Raw genomic sequence first — 20,742 nt, forward strand, 5'->3', positions numbered from 1 at the left:
AAACAACTCTTACTTTAAACATGTATTTCATTCAAAAAGAAAATCGTGACTGCTTCTGCATAACATTTCAAATTGCCTGATACCCTGTACAACTACAGAATAAAATCCTCTATATTTAATTTGCTCTACAAGAATATTTGAAATTGTGCAAGGATATTATTTTAAGTGCTCAACAAGCTTGGTTAACTTCAGCAACTTCTCCTTGGCTTGAATTTACAACTTTATTTTGTCTGCTGCAGAGTTTATTAAAATTTCAAGGGACTGAAGAGAATCAGAGTGCCAAATAAGTTGGAGCTCTAATTAAAGTAACTAATTTAATATGCATGTGGCATATTTAAACAAACAACAACAACAACAGCAACTAAACAATGCCGACAAACGACGCCGCTTTTGTTGTGATTATTTCTGTTGCATAATGCACGAAAAACAAAATATGTTAACAATTGTCGTGCAATGCCCAAATGTGTAATTGTTTGTTGCTGTCGTTGTTGTTGTTAATGTTGTTGTTGTTGTTGTGGCATTGTCTTTGCTACTTGTTGACGTTGTTGTTGTTGTTGCAAGTTAAATGCACAAATTACATGCGAGTTTCGCACATGTTTTTCCCCCTCTACCTATCAGCAAAACAATGCAAAATTATGCTCAGCATTTGTTGTTGTTGTTGTTGGTTTTCTACGGCGACACACTGAACATAAACAACAACAACAAACAAGGAAATAAAAGTGTTGTGTTTATTTTTTTCGAAACGAAAAGAAATTAGGTGAATGGAACTGAGGCTGCTTTTGTCGACGAGTTGTGAAAAGAGAGAAAAATCCGATTGTGAAAAGCAAAATGCAGTCAACATGGGGGCCGCCTCTCCCCTCCCCCCTTCTTGCCCCCTGCTTGGAGCTCTTTAGTTTCATCTGAGATTAACCATGAAAAATGAAATAAAATTCAATACAAAACGCAAGTCGCATTTTATCGCAACATTTTCATCGATGGCTGCTGCTTTTACTCGAAAATTGAGCTACGTTAAATACTCTAACCGAGGGTATTCCAAAAGAGGCAAAAGAAAAGCGACTAGAAAAACATTATTATATAACACTTAATTATTTCGTAATATAATCTTTTAAGTTGACAACACAATTAGCTCAAAATTGAAGTCAAAGATAGAGAGAGAGAGAAAGAATGCGAGAATAAGAGACACAAAGATAGCAACAACGATTTAACGAACAGAGACAAATTTAATTCATTATGGTGTAACTTGGACAAATGTTTAATGCTTTGGTTAGTTGTTGTATTTACAAGACAAATTGTGCATGAATTTCGGTTTGAAATGCGAAATGTGAGAAGGATTTTCATTTTTGAAAGAGTTTTCAATTGTTTTTGCGGATAGGGGAAATTGTAGGTACATTTACTACTCACTCTGACGCTTAATATAATTGTGCTTTAAATAGTCATTGTTCGCTTACCTGTAATGAAGATAAAAAAAAATTGTTTATTAGTTTAAAAGTTTTCAAAGGCACTGCTTAAGTGTAATTTGAAAAGTAACGTCTGACACATTAACTGCTTACCACTGCTTTGCTAAATCAATGAACTACTTAGCACTGCTTTGCTATAGCAGCGCACTGCTTGCACAAGCGGTTTATGTATAGACTAAATTCCCTAACGCAAACTGTGCCTCTCAAACCGTGGGATATTTCTTGTGGGACATTTCGTGTTGGGAAATTCCCGAGTTTGGGCAATAACAATTGCTTAGCGGAGACTCAAACATGTTAAAGGTACATTTTTGCAATGTACTAATTGGGTAATTTGTACAGCAAATTTCAAACTGTTCTATTGGAAGGGAAATGGTACAAAATGAAATGTAACCATAAATACTGATCTGTTGCTCTAAAACTACGCAGCCAAGACACACTCCAAAAATACTTATTTTGAGTTTTAAATTTCATCAACACGTATTATAAAAAATATGAATAGTGTATAAATTATATGTTATACTATAAAATGTTACTATTATTATATACTATTTTTTTAATATTTCAGGTCTGCAGCGATTTCTTTTTAGTTGGGCAATAAAAACAACAAGGCAAAAGCGAAAAAAGTCAAGTCCGCAACGCAATAAAAAATGTGTTTTCTATTTTTTTCCTCTCTTTTTGGCCGTTTTGTTTTGCTTTATTTTTCTCCTTTTTTAGCACAACGAAAAATGGCAACAAATACAAACATGGCGATAATGTGCAATGCGCACAGTGCGATCAATAACAACAACAACACTCAACACAACACGACAAAACACAACACAAAAAAGAGGTAGCAATAGAAATAGAATAGCAGCAAAGTGGAAGCAAAAAAACAATAACAACGGCAGCCGAGACAACAAAACAAAACTCTTGAAAGAATGCAATTAGACGAAAGCAAAACAGAGATAAACGCCACAAAGATGAAGAGAGAGTGAAAATCGTAAATGAGAGAGATAGAGAGAGAGAGAATCGTCGAATCATTCACGTGTGTAAATCGTTGTAACTGAGCAAGACAACAAGAACGCGCCAAACTGATAAGGCGGAAAGAGAGGGAAACGCAAAGAGAGAGAGCGACATAACTGTTGATCACACGGCAAAACGGCAGAAAAGAGACAGAGAGCGAATGCGAGAGAGTTATCAACTTTTGTTATTGTTTTGTATAATATAAAAATAGCAATTTGCGCACTATTTTTAAATGTTTTGAAAATTGTATCTGTATTTTTGTTTTTTTTTTTTTGTTATTCGTGTGTCTATGTCTGTCGCCGCCTTCTTTTGACTTTTGCAATTCTCTTTTACTTTTTTGGCATCATGACCGTCGCCTTGTTTCCAATTTGCTGCTGTTATTATAGTTGTTGCTGTCAATCAATTAAACAAATTAACAGATAACAACAATAACAACAGGCAAGAGCACGAAACATTGTCACAGCAAATGCAAAACAAAACGCGATCCCAAGACCAAGAGGCGGCAAATAGCTTCCACTTGATGTGGAACGCAAGTGTGCAAATGTATTTGCATGGACACACACTCTCACGCACGCACACACACACACACACACACACACACCAACAACCCACGCGATATCGTCACGGCAATTTAAGCGCCCTGGCGCCAAGTGATAAAATGACAACGACAAAGTTCTTCGGCTTCTCAATTGCGTTGCAACAACAAAGGGTATATTGAAACGGGTTCTATAGCAACCACCTGCTGTCAGCTAACACAGATGTGGATTGCATGCTGTGTTTAGTATGTGTTTAGTATGAAACTCAAGTCGAAATTAGACGTTTATAATTTTAAATACATTCTTTTAGTATCTTTTTATTATGGAAGTCAAGTCGAAATTAAAAATTTATAATTTAAAATAAATTGTATCTATCTAACAATGAACGTCACAAAATAATACATTATTGAATACTGGAAAAGTGTTGAGATTTCTAAACATTTAAGAGCTTTATAGACTACCCAATTCTCTAAATTTCATGTAAGGATAAAATCCTATATTCAATTTATTTATCATCTGGTTATTGTTTCCATAAATTGATGGACATGAATAATACAATTTGATATATATTTCATCAATATTCGATGTATGACATTATCATTCATTATTTATCAATCCCACATTTACAGAGTATCTCTCAGTCAAACCCTAAACACCAGCTGCAGTATTCTTAGACCCATATTTTGTTATCAAGTGCACATTGCAAAAGCCTTCAAAATTTCAAGTACACAACTGGCATATATTCACGTAAGACTCGCATAATCGATGGGGCTGCGGTTATCACACTGATAAGCGCTCCCTCTGATACCTTCTTTGAGGAGTCGCAGCAGTGAAAGCTGGAAATGGAAACTAAACTAAATTCCCGAAATTGATAAATATGACAAACATTTAGTTAGTCGTAATTCTCGTTTAATCATTTATTAGACTCGCAAATTAAAAATAGCTCAAAAACAAAAACCTGTTTTCCTCATAAAGGAAAACCATGAAAATGCATTAAAAACGTACAGTCAGGAAGCATAGCTCGATATTAGTATTTTTCATATGATCAACATAAAATGTGGAAATATGTGTTGCTTTAATGATGCCACAATTAAGCGCAACTATGGGCTATGAAAATAAATCATTCCGCTTTTTCATAAAAATACTACAAAATTGCGTTTAATGATCTTCTCGGTAAATCCAAATTCAGCGGAGCGTCGACCTCAGTTTGTCATACAATTTGCAAAATGTTCTCGGGAAAAACTTGTAATCAAATTTGCAATGCTCAATTTTTTGTGTAGTTGTTGATTTGATTTATTATAGCTTTTTCAGTTTTGCGATTCTATTTGTTGTTGTTGTAGTTTCTTTAATCCAAACACGCTGCACCCACAGAGAACTGTGCGGAAGCCGCCACTGCAGCGCCCCCTGGCGTTGGCCATGGGTGACTGCGTTCGTTTTTGGCAATGAAAAATGAAATAAATGATCAAAACAAATGGGAAAGAAACGTTGTGGGTAGACAGAAAATAGTTGCGATGACTAGATAGTGTCATGCCGATGAGTATTTGTAAATATCGATAGTACAAATATCGATAGTTTGAAAAGTTTAGAGCAGAGATGGGAGAAAAATAAGAATAATGTACTTAAATTATGTTCTTTGCATAATTAATATACTCGATAGTTTTGGCTGATATAATTAGAAAAAACTTGGTAAATTTCGTTTAATTTAAAAGATAGTGTCATGCCGATGAGTATTTATAAATATCGATAGTACAAATATCGATAGTTTGAAAAGTTTAAAGCAGAGATAGAAGAATATGAATGTTAAAGTACCTAAATTATGATCTGTTGCTTAATTAATATACCCGATAGTATTGGCTGATATAATTAGAAAAAAAGATCACTTGGTAAATTTCGTTAAATTTAAATGTTATTTTTACTTTTGGTTGCTGTTGTGTTTTTTGTTTGCCGTTGCGACTTTTTAATTTTCCGCGGCGCTTGACGTTTAACAAATTTGTTTGCATTTTATTTGATTTCGACTGGGAATATTGTTCTTTTTTTTTGTTGTTTTAAATGTGTGCGTATTGTTGTTGAGTGTGAGCGTGACAAATGCATACGTCTGTATCAATTTGGCACAACAAAAGCAGCAACAACAACAACAATCGTTAGGCAAAGTAAATAAATTAATTGCAAAATTTTGGCGTGTGAAGAAAATGAATGCGAAATTAATGGAGCGTCAAGGCGCCGCGCGGCCGCAAAGTGTTTCAATTCAATTAGCAATTTATTAATTAGTTACGGTAATGCATTAAAAACGCCATAAATAAACCACCAATGTAACTGCACAAAAGCTGACTGCTATGGCGACAATTCGTCAAACTGCAGTCCGCCCACAAAATGCTGATTAAACTTGCACATTTCTTTTTTTCTTCTTTTTTTTTGCTAACCATGTGTGTAGGTGTGTGTGTGTGTGTGTGAGTGTGCATGTGTGTGCTCTTGTGGATGCCATGTGGGCGTTGTCACCCAACGCCGGCAGCATTAATGACAACAACAACAAAACAGCTGTTTGGAGTTAAGTTCGCACAGCTGCGTGGCTCTGTTCGCGTCAGCTGAGCAACAACAACAACACACACACACATTCACACATTCACGTACACAGCAAACATTCGAAAAAAGCTCACTCTCAAAAGTGCCAAACAAAGACCGAAAGAAGAGAGAGGGACAGAGAGAGAGCGGCAAAGAAAGAAACAGGCAGAGAGACTTTAATGGAGTTTTGTAAATGGCCGCCTTGTTGGTTGGGTGGTTAGCGATTGGAGCGGGGGGTGGAGGGAGGGAGGGAAAGGGGTTTGATGATGACTAATAAACGGCAACAGAAACAACAACAAACAACACAAACAATAAAACCGGCAAAATAGCTAAAAACGGCATCAAGCTGCAGACAAAGAAAAAACCGGCTTAAACTATGCATGTATTGGCAACAATACAAACAAACGTGCACACACATATATGCATATCAAATGTACATAAAGATCTCTAGTTAAGCGACGCGACGCCAAGACAGAGACAGAAACAAAAAAGGAGAAAAAACAATAACAAAACTTAACAAGAGGAGGAGTATCTAGAAATGAGAAGCGCGGAGAGAGGCGCCACAGCAAAGCAATAATATAGAAAGTGAAATTTGCAACTTTTGCTAAATTTAGTTTTGCGGAAAATTAAAAAAATAATTACGCGAAAATTGCGAAACTAAATATAGAATCGGCACTTAGCAAATGTTTTCCGGATCCTCGATGAATGTGACTCACAATATATATGAATGTTCATATAATAATAATACGATTAATAATATTCTAAAATAAAATTACGAAAGCTTTGTACCTTGCAATTTTATACAAAAAGAGGAAATAGTTCAAGTCCTTGTACAAGATATTTCCATTTAGTCGCAGACAAAACATTCGCAACATGATTCGGAAGTGTCTCTGATAAATTTCCTACCAAAAATGGTAGACGAAGGTATCTTCAATCATTCACTTTTGCAAATTATTCTTTTGGCAATTGTCTTTATCAAAAGAAAACAATTTGTAGGAATTTCCAAACAGTCACATCCGAAAATTGTCTGTCTGGGGTTTGACTACGTGGGTGTAAAGCTGCGACGGCCTTCAATAAACGCCTACACAAAGAATTCCCAACTTTGGCAGCCATTAATTAATTATTTATGTCTGCAAATTTATGACGTTGTCTTTTTTCTTAACGTTGTTTGCCTAATTAAATGTTGTTTGCCAAAAAATTCTAGAATTGTTTCCGAATTGGATCACATTAGGCATGCAAATTGCGATTGGACATAAAAACCAGAATTCGAATTTAGATCTGTTCAAATTTTAACTAATTAATTGACTTAATTTGCTTTAAGAATTGCAAATATCAATTCAATATGCTCCAGAATTTAGAAGAAAATTTAATCGTGAAAAGAAAGATGCGAAAACAAAGGAATAGCAGCAGATGCTTAAAGGAAAAGACTTTGTAATAGAATATGAAATTGGATCTAAATATAACATTCGTGTTTCCATCGTGTCTTGGTACCTCAAACTATTGTCATTCTAAAACAACCTCCACCAAGAGGAAGCTGTTGTCGCCGATGTGGTTGTTGCTGGTGATGAGCAAACTGTTGTCGTCGTCTCCGAACAAGGTTTGGTTGTCGGTGGCGGGCAGGAGGTTGTTGTAGGCGTCGTAAGTGCTGCCGAGGTGCATGGGGTTGTTGTAGGGGTGGAGCACGTGGTTGTTGTTGTGGTGGTTGTAGAGCAAGTGGTTGTTGTTGTTGTCGTTGCAGGGGTGGTGGTGGTTGTCGTTGTAGAGCAAGTGGTTGTCGTAGTGGTGGTAGTGGTTGTTGTCGTCGTGGTTGTTGTCGTTGTTGTAGTAGATGTAGAGCAAGTGGTTGTTGTTGTAGTTGTGGTGGTGGTTGTTGTTGTAGTGCTTGTAGAGCAAGTGGTTGTTGTTGTCGTTGTTGTAGTAGTGGTGGTTGTTGTTGTCGTTGTTGTAGTAGTGGTGGTTGTTGTCGTTGTGGAGCATGTGGTTGTCGTAGTGGTTGTAGTGGTTGTTGTTGTCGTTGTTGTAGTAGTGGTAGTTGTTGTTGTGGTTGTAGAGCATGTGGTTGTTGTTGTTGTCGTTGTTGTGGTGGTGGTTGTTGTTGTGGTAGATGTTGTTGTAGAGCACTTGGTTGTTGTTGTGGTGGTGGTAGTTGTTGTTGTAGTAGTGGTGGTTGTTGTCGTTGTGGAGCATGTGGTTGTCGTAGTGGTTGTAGTGGTTGTTGTTGTCGTTGTTGTAGTAGTGGTAGTTGTTGTTGTTGTGGTTGTAGAGCATGTGGTTGTTGTTGTTGTCGTTGTGGTGGTGGTTGTTGTTGTTGTCGTGGTAGATGTGGTAGTAGAGCATGTGGTTGTTGTTGTGGTGGTGGTTGTTGTTGTCGTTGTTGTGGTAGTAGATGTTGTAGTAGAGCATGTGGTTGTTGTTGTTGTGGTGGTTGTTGTTGTTGTGGTAGTAGATGTGGTTGTAGAGCATGTGGTTGTTGTTGTGGTGGTGGTTGTTGTTGTCGTTGTTGTGCTTGTAGAGCAAGTGGTTGTTGTTGTAGTGGTGCTAGCTGTTGTTGTGGTTGTTGTTGTTGAAGGCTCGCATGTGGTGGTTGTAGTAGATTCACAAGTGGTTGTTGTTGTAGGTTCACATGTAGTGGTGGTTGTTGTTTCACAAGTGGTTGTTGTTGTAGGTTCACACGTTGTAGTGGTTGTACTTTCACAAGTGGTTGTTGTTGTAGGCTCACATGTGGTGGTTGTTGTGGGCTCACATGTAGTGGTTGTTGTTTCACAAGTGGTTGTTGTTGTAGGTCCGCACGTTGTCGTGGTTTCTTCACAGGGCAGTGTGGTTGTTTCGCATGTTGTTGCTTCAACCTCCGCATACATATTCGTTGCCTGCTTAACCTCAACGCAACCAACGTTGTAGCTGACGCATTTTTGGCTCTTGGGATCGAAGAAGTTGCGACAGGACTTGGCCTTGGCAACACCAGCTTGACACTCGTAGAATTGTGAGCAACTGCCGGGCTGCAAAGTACGGAATCCATCGGCCTTCCTGGCACAGACAAAGCGTTGATACAAAGCGTTGTTAACGGCACCAACTGCAGGACGAATTCTGGCTGCTCCTGCACTGCTCACAAGAATAGCCACAACAATGGGCAACAGGACTGCAAAATGTTAGAAGGAGTTAAGCAAAATGGAATCCTCCAGATCGATTTTCGATGTAATATACCATATTGTATTCTCATCGTGAGTAAATTTGAAGCTCCTTGTTATTGGTTGTTGAAGTATTCACAATTTTTGACAGAGTTTGGTCCAAATGAAATTGACAGTCGCTTTTATAATGAAGTGCCATCCTGTTGGTTGCTGCGTTATCAACTTGTCGCTTAGATTCTGATAACGCAAAGATGGTCCTTTTGATGTGCCCGATTTTATCACTTTTCTTGTGCATTGTGTTCAATTAAATTTATGGTTCGAGTTCACGAATTTCACAAATGAGAAGCAGATTCATACACTGACTTCACAACACTATTAATATTAATTAAAATCAATGTGCGACATTATGTCATCTCCATACAGAGAAAGAAAGTTCAACGTTCAACATTAACCATGTGTAGACCAATTCATTATTCTCCGAAAGATAAAAAACAGTTGATATTGAAAGTAAAATTAGAGCGTTGTTACACATACATAATAATAATATTATTGTGATGCTACAGACAGAAATAATTTAACTTGAGAAACGCTTTATTTATAAAAATAATAATAATTTATATGGAATTATTATGTGGAAGAATTGTGAAGAAATAATTCAATTTGAGAACAGCTTTATATATAATAATAATAATAATAATTTATATGGTATTATTATGTTGAAGAATTGTGATGCTGCAGACAGAAATAATTCAACTCGAGAACAGCTTTATTTATAATAATAGTATATATATTACTATACAATATTGTATTATTATGTGGAAGAATTGTGATGCTCAGATAGAGAAACGCTTTATTTTAAATCATTTAATCAGAGATGACAACGAACTGTGGTTTTGTGGAATGCGAGTGTCGGAAATGCCAATAAGGCAAGCGAATGTGAGTCAGTGTGGAATCGGTTGGTTATTATGTATTATGGACTGAGGCAATCAATAGTCAGCCAACAACTCGCTCGAGTTGCCATTTAGTTCTTATAAACGGCAGCCAACTTATCTGATGACACACAACACTTCCTCCTCATGCTCTCTTCCTGCCATTGGGCAAACAAATATGCTTAATGAATTAGCAAACAGTAAAACTGTCCCCACTCTCTCTCTCGGTCTCATTCTTTCTCTCTTCTGCTTGTTGGGGGCGTAATTAGGTGCGAAAATACAATGGAAAATGGCAACGACCCAGCGGCAAAACTCCTTCCACAACAACTTTGATACCAAATTAGGCTACGCAAAGCAAAAGCGCCGTGATAAGAAGTGCATTTTGTCACGCACAACACTTGCGCAACGCAGAATCAGATACCAGCCATATACTATATACTATATACATATATATATGTGCAGCACCTGCATACGTCACAGGGCAGTCTTATTGTCGCCGACACGCTTATTAACTTTTCGCACACTTGTAGCTTTTGTTGCTCTGTCGCGTCAGACGCCCCCACAGCGAATGCTTTCCACATTCGTGTGGTTCCAAATGACGCTAATGAGGGGAAAAGCCATCTGTCGACGTGCCTCCTTCTCTCTCTCTCTCTCTTTCTTTCTTTGAGATTAGCTAGTGCATACAGGCCAATATCTGTTCAAACTGATTTCCACCAATACTCAAGATTCTAACGAACCAGTTTCAATCATTTCCTCAGAGCAGATGCTTGAGTCATTTAATACACGGAAGAATTTAATCGAGACACAAACAAATCTGATATTATTTTTGTTGATAATTACACAAGAGAATTTACTTGTATCAGCTTTCTTTGCAATCAGTTATTCTATAGCTAATTGCACTATAAACCAATTATGTCAGTTTGAAAACAAAATTGTAAACGAATTTGATTAAGAGACAAAGAAAACTTGTAGAACATTTGTTTTAATTATGATTGCAATGAATAGTGGAAAAGCAAATTAAGAAATTATACAAATTTTGCTTGGTTTTAAAAGAAACAAAGTAAAAAAGTTTCAGTCGAGTGTGCTGGACTCGAAGATTCTCGCTATCCAAATTATACCAAACTAATATACCGCAAAAATACTTAAAATATACCGAATTTGGTATAATGATATAGATCTTCATTGAAAATATAGCATATAGTACAAAATATACCAAAGGCTATATTTGGTATAATGATATGTATAATATTTAAAATATACCACAGTGTGCAAAATATACTAAGACTCGGAGTAAAGTATTTCTTAAATAACTTCTACACTCATTTTCTGATCACAATCAAATTTGTAGGAATCATAAATACTGGAGCTATTATTGCAAGTATCAAAAAATCAATCTCTATCAAATTAAGCTTACTATTTGATTATGTCAATTTGCTGGGTCGGAAGTGGGCAATGAAAAAATTTACAAACATTGAAAGTGATGTCAAAAAAAAAAATTATATGTCTATTTCTTGTAGTCTCTGAGATCTAGGTATTCATAAGGATGGACGGACAGACAGACGGACATGGCCATATCTTTATTATAACCACTTCAAAAAGTAATTACAATATCTTCAGCTGCTTTAAAACTAAAGAAATTGTTCATGTCTTGTCTAGCTTTTCCCTCTTAAACGGAACCTCTTTGAACCTTGGTCACAATTGCTACTCAATTTGCTTCAAGTTAACGCAGTTCAATTGTAGTTTCATTAGCAAGCGCAGCTGTAGTTGAATCTCAGCTCATTTGTAGGCTTTTGTTTATGTGCAAAACTGTAAAACTGCAAAACTGACAACATTTGCTTTGCACGCCCCCGCCGTGTAAATCAGCGTCAGGCGAGGCGTCAGTCGACAGTCGTCTGTCTTTTGGCCCCTTTGGCAAACTGACGCTAATGAAAGAGAGAAGGCGGTCCCCGGTCGTAACAGGCCAAAACGGTGTAAAAATTTTGAGCTGTTTGTACAACAACTTTCACGTTCAGTTGTAATATGGCTTTTCACTCAGCTTTTGGCTTTGCTTGTTGTTGTTGTAGCGCCATTTGACATTTTCCCCCATTTTCATTTTCATTTCCATTCCCATTTCTCTTTCTCACTCTTTTATTGATTTTCAGTTTTCATTTCTTGTAACTTTCCTAGCGACGAGAGACTAGTTGAAAATATGTACAACAGTGTTTTGGGTCTGCCCAAAAAAAATGCAAATCCATAATCAACTTTTCTGTGATTGTTTGTTTACATACGCCGATAATAAGTTTTGTTTTCGCTGTCAAGGTCGTTCCATGGCAGCGAACCCACCGGCTAAAGGTAAACAGAACCCTGTCTCACTCCCCTCCTCCCCCTCAACAAAATGCCGGCTACTTTCGCTTTAGACTGACATTTACAATTTTAAAGCGGGCACCAGAAATAAATCAAATTTAAAGAGAAGGAAAAATCCATAATAATAGAACACTTTTTCTTTAATATTATTAAGTGTAATATTCCCCAATAAATAAAGATGTGCCATCAATCTCAAGGACAAACAAGTTATTGTCAGCAAGTTGCTCTTCTCCCCTCCCCCTCTCTCATCTTCTTCATATTGCAACTTGGCTCGTCGTTTGTTGGTTCGATTTTCTGCCGTTTGTTTACCGACTCGACTCGACTGTGTTTTTGTCTGAGGGGGTTTTTTTTTGTTTTGTGTAGTTTTGTTGTCTAAATAAATAACAAATTAAGCTGAGCATGCACATAAGGAAAAGTTTATCGCAAATAATTTCACTGCCACGTGCAGAACATGATTAAATTAACTGGAAGTCAGATTAAGCAAGAAGCAAGACATCATCATCAAGAATAGTCGCTTATCATATGCCATAATTAAATGCTAAATTAAGATAATCTGCTTTTAATATAGTTGTGTTCTGCATAATTCGATTTGGTTGCCAAGAAAATTCAACGCCATATTTGCCGCATTCAATTTCCATACAACAATTTTCAAGGTTTTGTGTGTGTGGTCAACAACAAGGGGACAACAAACAAGAGCCGAAAAACACAATTTATCCGGTTGGCCAAAAGGCCAACAAAGCCAACAAGGCAACCAACCAACAACAGGCAGTTGAAGTGCCATGTGCTACTTGCCAGACGCCAGGAAATGGCTATACTCGACGGCCTGGCTAACGGAAATGCCGATGCCGCCCACCAAAAGTGGGCAAAAGTTGTCCCAAAGGATGAGGACAAAGGGAAGGCCAAAAACATCTCCCTTTGTGTGTGTGCTGAACAATAAAGGTGAAAGCAGGCAAATGACAATAGAGTGGAAAATAATCAGTTGAAAAAGCTTTTTGTCGAAAAGAATGATTTATCGATATTGCAATCGATAGTTAGATTCATTTGATTGCTGCGACACACTGTTCTAATGTTAAATACAATTGGGATGTCGAGGGCATGATAAGGGGATAAGGGGGAGCTGAGGATGGAAGACATTCATTTACATAGATCTTTCGTCAATGACAATAAAGTAGAAAATAATCAGTAGAAAAAGCTTTTTGTCGAAAAGAATGATTTATCGATATTGCAATCGATAGTTTGATAAATTTGATTGCTGCGACACACTGTACTGATATTAGATACAATTGGGATGTCGAGGGCATGATAAGGGGATAAGAGGGAGCTGAAGATGGAGGACATTCATTTTCGTAGATCTCTTGCCAATGACAATAGAGTGGAAAATAATCTGTTGAATTAGCTTTTTGCCTAAAATGATTTATCGATATTGCAATCGATAGTTTGATAAATTTGATTGCTGCGAGACACTGTACTGATATTAGATACAATTGGGATGTCGATGGGATAATGAGGGGACTCTTCGGGTAGCGGGGGAAGGGGAGGGGACACATTCATTTTCGTAGATCTTTCGCCCCGTCTGGCTCGAAATTTATGAGCAAATACATATACGAAATGAATATATTCGATATTCCTGTGTGTTTGTGTTTTTGTTTGTTATTTTCCTTTTTGTTGGGATTCTTTGTTATACGTTTTTATTTAAATCATGTGCTCGGGGTTCCGTTCAACTGTCCTCGCTTCTTCCCCAAATATCATCGCATTTCGTCCCCTACCTTCAATCTCTTATCCCCCTTTCCCCTCCTCCCTCTCCACTCTTCTTCACAAACAGTTCAGTTAGAATGTGCTCTATATGTTTGCTATATAGGATCGCCAGCCAACTGACGTCTATCAATAATTTCTTGTTGCTTTTTGTTTCGTTTTTATTTCATTTAATTTGTCTTTGTTTTTTTCCTTTTTTTTGCATTGCTCTCTCTCTATTTTGTTTGTATGTGTGTGAGTGCTCTCTTTCTTTACTTGACTCTTCTTTTTCTCTGATTTCGATTAAATTTGACTTGCAAATATCAAACAGCCGAAAGTCAAAGCCCATCATCAATCAATCATTACGCGCATAAATCAATAAAAGTCGACGATTGGCGCCTGTCACAATTTTACACGTTTAGACATGTGAGCGAAGGTGTCAACAACAACCAGAGAGAGAGAGAGAGAGGGAGAGAGAGAAAGACAAAGAGAGCTGCTAAGCTATATTGAAAGACCGCATCGACGTAATCTGAGGTATTCCCTTTTTGCACATGGAAACACCTGTTCAACATTTTTGTGTGAATATTTTCACATTTCACATTTGATTTACTTTTTTTTTTCAGTCACAGTGGGGCAGGTTGTGTGTGGCTCGAGTGCGATTGAGATTAGAAGCGTTTTGCCTAGCAACAGCAGAATTTATGTGCTATGAATCACAATTAAATTGAAGCATATTAAGAATCAATTAAATGTGTAAAAAAGCAGAAACGAATAAACTTTCCTCTCTCTCACTGTATATAAAGCAATTCGATTAGATTGGGAAAATATGCTGAATATGCTGCAGACATTGTGTGATAAGCGAAAAGAAAGAAGAATAAAACTACTTTAAAGTTATTTCGTGAAAAGTTGAAAGAACTTCTTTGTAGGGAAACTTGTTAAGTTTTTTTCCAGCACTTTTTACTAGCTAGAATATTCATTTCTAACTCTCTTTCGAGTTCCTCCATTATCTTCATAATTTGTGCAAGTTAAAAAGACACTTAAAAAGTGGCAACATTGTTGCCACTGCTGCTAAAAAACCCAAGAGCTAATGCAGACATGCAACGCCCCCTCAGCTGAACACAGCGTTAAATGGAAACACAAATACAAAAAAAATCACACACATACACACTCACAAAACATACTATAAAAAAAGATGCTAAAAATGTGCGCGTGTGAAATAAAAAAAAATGCGCCATTAACAGCAAAACAAAACATTAACCATTTTTTTTTTTTTTGCAGAGAAATTTGCAAAAAACATTTTGTTGAAAATGCTGCAAAGTGAAAAGCAAGAGAGCGAGCGCAAGTGAGAGAGAGAAAGAGGAAAGAGAGAAGCGAAAGCATGAATTAAAATTTAATACAAATTTAAGTTTTTTCATTGATTTTTAATAAGCAAACAGCGTAAGAGAGACGGAAAGAGCGAGCACATGAGGGAAAGAGAGGGAGCCACAGAAAAAAATGCCACGCGCAGCAGCGTTTAGTTTATTTTTAAGCAACAACAATAAGCATAACACTGTGCGCATTATAATAAAAGCAACAACAAATAGTCGCACATTGATAGGCGATGGTTGATAGCAACAGCAACAGCAAAAGCAAAAGCACCAGTAACAACAACAACAACAACCGACAACAACAACAACCGACAACGTCGACGTCCGTATAAAAATCTACATCAATATTTGTGTCTATTTTTAGACTCACAAAACGAATGAACGGCAAACGCATGACCGACGTTTGTATGTGTGTACACGTTTATATGCGACTGTGCGTTTGTCTGTGTGTTGAGTGTGAGTGTGAGAGCGAGAGCGCCGCCGCCTAGTGAGTGGTTAAACTGAGTAAACGAGCGAGTGCAGGCAAAAGCATTTGTTAAAATGCGCCGGCTCAACGATCGCTGCAGCCCCAACAACAACAACACGAACAACAACAAACCACAAATGCAAAAAGCTCTCACACGTACACATACGTGATTGGCTTTTCGTGTCTGTGTCTGTGTGTGTGCTTGGTGACGAGACGCCTTACAGACGCCGCGACGTCAAAGGCGTGTGCTGTAATCATCATCGTCGCGCTGCTATGAGCATTGCTGCAGTTGTTGTTGTTGTTTTTGCTGCTGCTGTCTGCGTTTGTATAAGACAGCAAAGCAGAAGCATCAACAAAGAGAATCTCATGTAAAAACTCTCATGCTAAATACTCTTTTTTTTGTTGTTTATGAAGAGGAAATGGAAGTTTCTTTCCGACAGGTAATTCTGATTGCATTTACATGCGAATTGAAATTTAAGATTCACAAATGCATAATTTTAAAATTTAACTTAAAAAGGAATATAAATTTAAAAAAGTTATCCACATAAATACTTTACTGTAACTATTTGTTTGCCTCTAATTGAGAAATAATTTAAAATGTAATTCTAAATTACAGAATTAATTTCAAAAAGCTGTCTCTAAAAATAAGTAAAGCATTTAGAAAAAGTGAATAAAATAAATAAAATAAAATAATATAATAATGCAGAATAATCCTAAATTAAGAAATAAATTGAAAATTCAACAAAATATTTAGAAGATATTTATAAAAGGTGACTACATAAATATTTTAAGCAATCTCTTCCTATAATTTTATCAGTTGCGCTGTAAATACAGAAAACTCTGTATCAATACTATCGATACTTTTCCTTTTTCCTTAAATGAATTCAAAATTTAAACGAAAATTCTGAAGAAATTCAAAAAAGTTGCCTTCATCAATATTTTATGCAATCTCTTCCCATAATTTAATCACTTGCGCTTTAAACACAGGAAATTCTGAGCTCAAAACAGTAATCGATACTATCGATAACATTGGAATTACATTCTTCGCTTTTGCAAATGTAATAAATCTTGACTGTAACACTAATTAGTTTTTATTAGCGTCGGATTTGCTTTCGTTGGTTGTAAAATATTGCATGGTCAGTGAATAAGTGGGGATGTGTTTTGTACATCGCGTCGTCGTCGTCGTCGTCGGGCAACGTCATCGTCAATTAGAAAGTTGTTTGCGCTTACCGTGTGGCGCTTACTAGTCAAGCACCCCACCCTTTCCTCCTCCCTATACCCCCCGCTAACCACCAGGAAGGTGGTAACCCGAACCCTGTTTATGGTTTAAGTCGAGCATCAAATTTCATTGAAGGTCAAACTGCGTTTTACATTTTGGTTTGCGTAAAGCCAAACGACGTATTTCTAGTTAATTTTTTTTTTTCGCTATTTTTACAGTATTTTCGCATTGGATTTCTCAACAAAAGTTGGATGTACACTCACATATATGTATATATAATATATAAAATACGTAGTATGCAAGTGCGCATAAGGCGCAGCTCATTTAGCGGAAAGCGTGGCTCTTACACAACTGCTGTATATGGGGTTTATGGGGTGAACGAGTGAGTGGGGTAATCATCTCTCTGTCTCTCTATATATAGTGCCCTCTCACTCTAGCACTCTCTCTAGGCTGCGAAAGATTTCGAGGTGTAAAGGAGACAAAACGAAACATCAAGAAAAATGCATATTACGTATAAGGAAATAAGCTATTGGGAATTACTTCTGGCGCGAACAACATATGTTATATTGTTGTTCCCAAGTTCAATAATGTTGTTGTTCCCCAAATAAAGTCAGTTTCGAAAAAATAACACGTAATATTTCCTAGAATTATCAGAAGGTTAATGATGCGTATTTAATACTAAGATAGAACTATTAAATAATTTGATGTTCTTCATTTTGTTGTATTTAATACTGTGATAGAACTTAGTAGTTAATATACTGAAATAGAACTTAGTATTTAATACCAAGATATAACTAAGATAATACTGAGAAAAAACTTAGTATTTGATACTGAGATTTAACAAGATAATACTAAGATAGAACTTAGTATTTAATACTTAGACAGAACTTATTGTAAACTTATAAACATTAAAATTTGTAACATTCTATCATAGTTTTAAATACTAAGTTATATCTGAGTATTAAATACTAAGATAGAATTATAAAATATTTTTATGTTTTTATTTTTGTTGTGTTTTATACTGAGATAGAATTAGTATTTTATACTTAGATAGATCTTGGTATTTAATACCAAGATAATACTGAGAAAGAATTTAGTATTTAATACTTAGATAAAACTTAGTATTTAATACTGATAGAAAACTTAGTTTTTAATACCAAGATAGAACTTAGTATTTAATACTTAGATAGAACTTATTGTAAAGTTGATTACCTTAAAGTATTTTATAGTTCTATCTTAGTTTTAAAAATTAAGTTATATCTTAGTATCTATTAAATATTTTAATGTTTTCATTTTTACAATTGTGCCTCCAGAAGTCGTGCTTATCACATGCGTACCACTGTGCAAACACTTTCACACGCATCATTTAATCTTGGTGGCAAAAGAAACAAAAAAAAACAAAAAATGCTGATGTAACTGTTCGTGACGTTTTTCAACTCTACACACCACACACAACAAAGGCAACAATTGCGGTTGAGAAGGCGGCATGTGATAACGTGATAATAATGCTCCATTATCTGATTACTTTTTTTTTGTTGTATGGAAGATTTCTTATTCAAGCTATATTGCTGTTGATTGCAGAATAATCCGAATAGCACACAAAAAACAGATTCAAGTGAAAGTAAAGTTTAGCATCAAGTATATGTAGTTGCTGATTCTTATCAAAATATAGCGAGAGAACGTGGCACAGAATGAATTGCATTATACGAAGAAAAATAGATTAAGACTCTTGAAGTATTTAAATAAATAGTTTAATAAAGCGATATCTATGCTCATGTCTGATACATCATTCTTGACGTTCGCAAGTTATAGATTGAGGCTTTGTGGTTGCTTCTAGCTATATACATATAAATTCTTATGACGTTAATTTGCTCAGCATTTCTCAGCTCTATTGTCACAGCTGTTATTCCCGACCGCGTGCGCGTTAGGTGAATTTTATAAAATATTTTCAGATTTCAATTTGAATTCATTTGAAAAATTCGTGTTCAATTTGGTTCAAGCAAACACAGATACACACAGTATGCTAGATAATTTAGATAAACAAGTGGTTTCTTGGCTTCTCCCCACACACACACACTCAGACTTATAAACATACTGAACCAGACTGTTGTCGTTTAGATAAGAACGCCATGGACAAAGCCGAAACGGAAGTGACAATAGTATAGTCTCAGTATATTGTTCTATTTCTTAAAGGTTCAAACTAATGGAATTTTCGGGAAGATTATTAATTACTAGTCAGTTCTTAGTAGGTCAAAACCATGCAAAAACATCAACAATATCCAAGAATAATAATGAAAACTAGAGTCACAAATGGCATCGTCATTGACAGCATTGCGAAAAACCAGAAGGAAGTCAAGGCATATTTTGGCACATGAAATGTTTACGACCTTGCGGCAAAGAAAAAATACAAAAATATGCTATGATATAGTATAATATTTTCAATATTTTGCCAGCATCTGTGAAAGTTGTGATTTCATAGATTCCCCGCCACGAGATAATTATCACAGGGAAATTTATGGATAGCAATATTTGAGATTTATGACTGGAGATCTGTCAGGTTGCCATAAAGTATTTCAAATGCAAGGAATTTTATCTATAACTTTAGTTCTCTTTCTTTCTCTTAGTCTCTCCCATCTCTGGTCGAAATTGTGAACTGGTTTGTGATTATTAAATTAGATGCTTTGGGGAACTCGCTGCGATCGCAACGTTGCCATTGGAAATTCGAGCACACTGGACAGGTGTCAAGAATTTCGCCGGTTTCTAGAGAGGTGGAAAGGGAAGGGGTGCGCACTCTTTAAGGTTGACAGCCATATGACTTTGACATAGATATCAACGTCGGTTGCGAATTTGGTACGCTTTGGATTTCAGTTGATTCCGTCAAGCTAGCTGATGATTCTTTTTGTTCGCTCTGTTTTGGTTTTTTTGTGTTTACGACTTTTTTTCGTTGACAGCGCGTGCTGTTTATGCATAGTAATGGCGCCTAAATGAATTGATGAAAGACAGGGTGTCTGTCATAAAAATGGGATATGAGCACACACAAACACACACATACGAGTGGGCGAGTCAGAGTTGAGTCTCTGTTTGTGACATGGCAACGCTCAATTTTCTTGCCCATTCCAGAAGAAGGCGGCGGCCTTTTCCAATTACGCGCAAAAAAAAAACAGAAGAAGAAAAAAGTTGGTCAATGCCACGCGCCTAGTTCTTGCCTCACTCCCTCTCCCTTCTTCGCGCTACCGAAAATAACACCACTTGACATATGACTACGTTTTGGGTGCCTCGCCTTGAACACGAGTTTGTGTTGAGGTAATCAATTTTCCATACCAAGGGATTAGCAATGCTTTTGCAATCGTTTGCCTTATCAGCAACAACAATAACAACAACAATGCATATGTGACGCATGTGTCTCGCTCTTTCTTACTAAGGGGATCGCATCGACGGGTCATTGACTTTGGCTGCTGCTGTTGGGGATCGTCGTTGGATCGTCGTGCGTTCCATTGCAGTAAATCTGTCGATAGTCCTCGCAACGTATGTTGCGTATATATCACTCATTCAAACCAACCAATATACATAATTACTCATATGTGTTTCTTGTTTTTTGTTTTTTTTTTTGTGCAAAATAAATTAAAAATGCGGAAAAGGTCGCACACAAAACAAAAAAAAAAAAAAAAACAGAAGAAGCAACACTCATAAATGAAATGTGTAGAAGAGACAGTGAAAGACATGGCTAAAGTGAGAGCTGCCCGTTAAAAAAAAAAGCAAAAAGAAAAATAAGCAAATAAGCTGCTGTTCAGTTTAGAGACGCGTGTTAGACATTCCAAACTGTTGATTACGTATACGAGGCGTCTGCCCAGCGGCAAACCAACTGCGACAATTCCACAAAACAAAACTGCTTTTGCCATAAAATGTTGCTTTTGTTTACGATGCTCAGTACAAGCGACAGTAGTTAAAGAGGGTAGCATAGACTAGAAAAATGAAGAAGCAATCTAAAGGAAGTACTTTATGCGCACAAAT

At 36.5% G+C, this 20,742-nt stretch overlaps 2 protein-coding genes and 1 long non-coding RNA gene across 6 annotated transcripts in view; 1 reads left to right on the forward strand and 2 right to left on the reverse strand.

The window, feature by feature from the left end:
• Positions 1-20,742, reverse strand: part of LOC117563622 (protein bunched, class 2/F/G isoform) — a 133,175-nt gene that overhangs the window by 94,116 nt on the left and 18,317 nt on the right. The window lies entirely within an intron of this gene.
• The window catches only part of LOC117563629 (uncharacterized), a 153,493-nt gene that overhangs the window by 68,991 nt on the left and 63,760 nt on the right, over positions 1-20,742 (forward strand). The window lies entirely within an intron of this gene.
• LOC117563627 (uncharacterized) lies at positions 6,900-8,865 on the reverse strand. The gene is made up of 3 exons (XM_052002676.1): positions 8,756-8,865; positions 7,438-8,690; positions 6,900-7,383 (listed from the first exon to the last, which is right to left on the reverse strand). The coding sequence occupies exons 1-3, from the start codon at positions 8,769-8,771 to the stop codon at positions 7,063-7,065; spliced, it is 1,590 nt and encodes a 529-aa protein (XP_051858636.1). The 5' UTR covers positions 8,772-8,865; the 3' UTR covers positions 6,900-7,062.

This window comes from Drosophila albomicans, chromosome 2L (assembly GCF_009650485.2).
Source record: "Drosophila albomicans strain 15112-1751.03 chromosome 2L, ASM965048v2, whole genome shotgun sequence".
Lineage (NCBI taxonomy): Eukaryota > Metazoa > Arthropoda > Insecta > Diptera > Drosophilidae > Drosophila > Drosophila albomicans.